Source organism: Lotus japonicus, chromosome 6 (assembly GCF_012489685.1).
Source record: "Lotus japonicus ecotype B-129 chromosome 6, LjGifu_v1.2".
In the NCBI taxonomy this organism is placed as follows: Eukaryota; Viridiplantae; Streptophyta; class Magnoliopsida; order Fabales; family Fabaceae; genus Lotus; species Lotus japonicus.
The window spans coordinates 38,393,722-38,397,735 of record NC_080046.1 but is presented as its reverse complement, the minus strand read 5'-3'; the positions used below and the strand labels follow the sequence as shown (position 1 = coordinate 38,397,735).

General features: G+C 41.6%; 1 protein-coding gene across 1 annotated transcript; it reads left to right on the top strand.

Annotated features, from left to right (window-relative positions):
- Nucleotides 1–766: 766 nt before the first annotated feature.
- LOC130725269 (protein FAR1-RELATED SEQUENCE 5-like) lies at nt 767–3,211 on the top strand. Its single transcript, XM_057576513.1, has 3 exons — nt 767–806; nt 962–2,060; nt 2,194–3,211. Exons 1-3 carry the CDS (start codon nt 767–769, stop codon nt 3,209–3,211), a joined length of 2,157 nt encoding a protein of 718 aa, XP_057432496.1.
- The last annotated feature ends 803 nt before the right edge of the window (nt 3,212–4,014 follow it).

Sequence of the window (4,014 nt, the reverse complement as noted above, 5' to 3'; positions counted from 1 at the left end):
CTCGCCAAGAAAAAGAAGAAGACGAAGGCTCTGCAACCTGAACAGGTCTCTTCTGCATAGCAGAATTCCCCTTTCTCTGAGAAGAAGCAAAAACGCCCGATCCTTGGACGAGGGTTCGCGAAACATTCCTCAGAGGAAACTTCGCCACTGTCACTGATATATGAGTCCCACCTACCTTGACTCCATTGAGACGAACCATCGCTGCCTCCGCGTGCAACCTTGACAGAAATTGGACGAAACCAAAACGGAATCGACGGCCAATCTTTCGGTGACGCTGAACAAATACCTTCCCAACCTTTCCAATCTTTGCAAAAAGGCCTCTGATCTGAGGATACCCCACCACCTCTGAGATACCATCAACGAACAGAGTAAAGCTTCCCAGTAGCGAGACCTCGCTCCGACGCGAACCATCCTTTTCCTCACCTTCCACTCCACCTTCCTCAGCCTCATCGTCCTCTTGTGAAGAACTCCGGCCGCCCTTTGCTTGCTTCGCCGCTGACGGCGTCGTTGAAGGTGAGAAACGAGAAACCCTAGCAGAAGAAAGAAGTTCTCTCATCGTTAAATACATCAGCTAATGCAGATTTGTTATAATCGTCCTTAACCGTTCCTTAATCGTTTTCATATTTACTGGTTAATTTGGTATGTGATGTCCATCTGAAATTTGAATTGTATTGAAGAAGGGAGTTGTCATTTGTAGTCAAGTTTGTGGTTCTGAACTGGTGCTAATTTGTTTCAGGTTTTGTTGGCTATTTGGATAGCACAAAATATGGAGGATTCAGGAATTCCAAGCTGGTGTTCAGCCGAAGGTATTATTCCAATGATATATGGTATGGTATATGTATTATGTTTGTTTTGTATGGTGGGAAATGACAGCATATTGTAAGGATTTGATGAGGCTGTACTTAGTCTGAGATAAAACAAATTGACAATGGTTGAATCTGAATTGGTCCCAATGTTGCAGGTTTTTCATCAATTGGTGATTGCAAAAGCACTATTGTTGCTGGAATTTTGTCATCACCCACACCCACACATAGTGAGTCAATTGGTGAGGCAGAAACGAGCGAAGGTGTGGCCGTCAACAGTATGGATGATGTGGCACAAACCCAGTGGGATTGTTTGAACGAGATTGAGTTTAAGAAGCATCATTTTTTGACTCGGCAAGTAGCTTTTGAATTCTACAACTTTTTTGCCAGAGTTAAAGGGTTCTCTATTCGGAAAAGCAAGGTTTTGAGAAACAAAAAAGGGGAGATAGTGCGGCAAGATCTAGTGTGTCATAAGGAAGGCTTTCGTGAAGAAAAAAACAGAATGAGGGAAAATCGCAAGCGGGAGACAAAAGTAGAGACAAGATGTGGATGCTCAGCTAAAATGAGGATTCGATTGGTTGCTGAAAGTAGTAGGTGGCATGTTGTGTTTTTTGGAGATGCTCACAATCATGCTATGTTAGAGGGAAACCAATCATCCATGTTGCCAGCACACCGGCACTTAAAAGATGGTGATATAGCTGGTCTGAACAGTATGAGACAAGCCGGAATTAGCACCTATGACATATACAATCTAATGGCTGACCAATCTGGAGGATTTGAAAAAATCAATGCACTGAAAGTTGACATGTTTAATCAAATGACGAAGCAGAAACAAAAGGAGCAGTGTGATGCGAAAGCTGTTTTAGTATACCTTAAGGGACTTGCTTCGGGTGATGCTGGAATGTTTTGGTCACACCATGCAGATGAAGATGGTAATTTAAAACAAGTGTTTTGGGCTGATGGGATTAGTAGAATGGATTTTCAGGTGTTTGGTGAAGTTCTTGCTTTTGACGCAACATACCGGAAGAACCGGTACGGGTGTCCCATAGTTGTTCTAGTTGGAGTTAACCATCACTGTCAGACAATTGTATTTGGCACAGCAGTTTTGACTAATGAGAAAGAGGAAAGCTATGTGTGGGTTTTGGAGCAGTTTTTGGCAGCAATGAAGGGGAAACAACCAGCGGCAGTTATAACTGATGGGGCTCCCGCCATGCGGAACGCTATCACTCGTTTACTACCCAAAGCTCATCACCGACTGTGTGCTTGACACCTTTTACAAAATGCTCAAAGAAATGTGGGTGATTCGAATTTCGTGAAAGGCTTTAAAAGCTGCATGCTGGGTAACTATACTGTTGCACACTTAAAAAAAAAAATGGTTTCAATTGGTTAGTGATTTAAATCTTGAAGACAATCCATGGGTTCAAGGATTGTATGAGAAGAGGCACATGTGGGCTACTTGTATGATGCGGGGGAAGTTCTTTGCCGGTTTTCGCACTACTTCACGGTGTGAAGGTATGCATTCTCAAATTGGTCGGATTGTGCGTTCCAGAAATAGCTTACTTGAGTTTGTTCAATACTTTGAACGTTACGTGAACTACATGAGATGGAGAGAGGTTGATGCAAACTATAAGTCTGTGGTAGGAGATGCTGTTCCAAAGACCAACGTGCGTGCCCTTGAACTATGTGCTGCAAATCTTTACACAAGGACGGTATTCTTAAAGTTTCGCTCATGGCTTAGTAGTGGAAGCCTAGTGAAGGTTGCTGGCATGAAGGATACCTCCTCATGTATTATATATTCCATGTACAGGTACTGTAAACCTGCGAAACTGTGGTATGTGGCACATGATGAACAGACGTCAACATTTAGGTGTTCATGTCAGCGGATGGAGACCTTTGGGCTTCCTTGTGATCATATAATAGGTCTGTTGGTGCATTTGGACATTGATGTCATCCCAAAAAGTTTAGTATTGCAAAGATGGTGTAAGTCAGCAAAAGAATCTATGAAGGGGAATTCAGAATCTGCTTTCAAATTCTGGGAGTCAACCGTTTTGGCTAGGCTGGGTTCGTTGGTGATGAGAAGTAGAGAAATGTTTAACCTTGGATGTGAATCAATGGAGGACTATCTGGATACAGTTGATGTCATGGCCAAGCATGTTGAGAAACTAAAGGCTAAGAAGGTTGAAAACAAGGGACCTGATGATGAGGACACAAATATTAATGGTGTGGATATTAAAGGGATTGATGAAGTGAAAAATCCGCATGTAGTCAAGAGTGGCAGTTCAAGTGGCACCAAAAGGAAGTGTAGTGTTTGCAAGCAGGGGGGTCACAACAAAACCACATGTCCAGATAACAAAAGGCAGAAAGTTTCAGCTGTAAGTGGTCTAGGTGTGGAAGGTGGCCATGCTTAACCATGGAGACAAGTTACTGTTTATTTTCATTGATTTTAAATGGTGTATGTCTCAGTTGCAGTACATTGAAGGTGTTTGTTGAATGGTGTATACCATTGATGGGAAATGTTCGTAGCCATTGGTTGAAGTACATTGAAGGTGTTTGTTGAAGGTGTTTGTGAAGGACTTGAAGTTGAAGTGAAGGTGCATTATTTATGAAGTTGTAACAAACTTATGGGATGTATTAGCTAATTGACTTTTCGTTCCTTTTTTTTTTCCTTTGAACAACTTGTGTTGGCAGTAATTTAATTCCAATTATTCAAGCTCTTTGTTATATGACCTGAACTGGATTTGCTTCAATTAGAGTCAGCGTTTTGCTGCTGTGGAAACTGTGTGTGTGTGGGCAATGCCTTGTGTTAGTAGTTGTAGGTGATTGCAACTTAAAGATACAGTTGTTTGAAAAAAAGGCCATAAATTGATCTGGACGTTTCTTGAAGGATAACATACATTTCCAAAGCTGAGCTTGATTGATTTTTCCAAATATTGTAGTAGAGCATTTGGGTGTGTGTTGAATGAATTGATCATGATAATTGACACGAACAAGACAGCGTGATAGGGTAATAGAAAGGGAATATTATGACCCATAGAAAGAAGAAAGGAATAGTCAGAAAGAGCTAAAGATCTCATAGACTGAATGAAACTCATGAATAAAACTAGTGGGAACCGATAATTGGTACTCTGTTATGAGTGATCTGATCTTCCAAAGTAACAGCAGCACTCAGCAGAACCATCAAAAGCTTCACGTAATTTTGACCGGAAAAAAC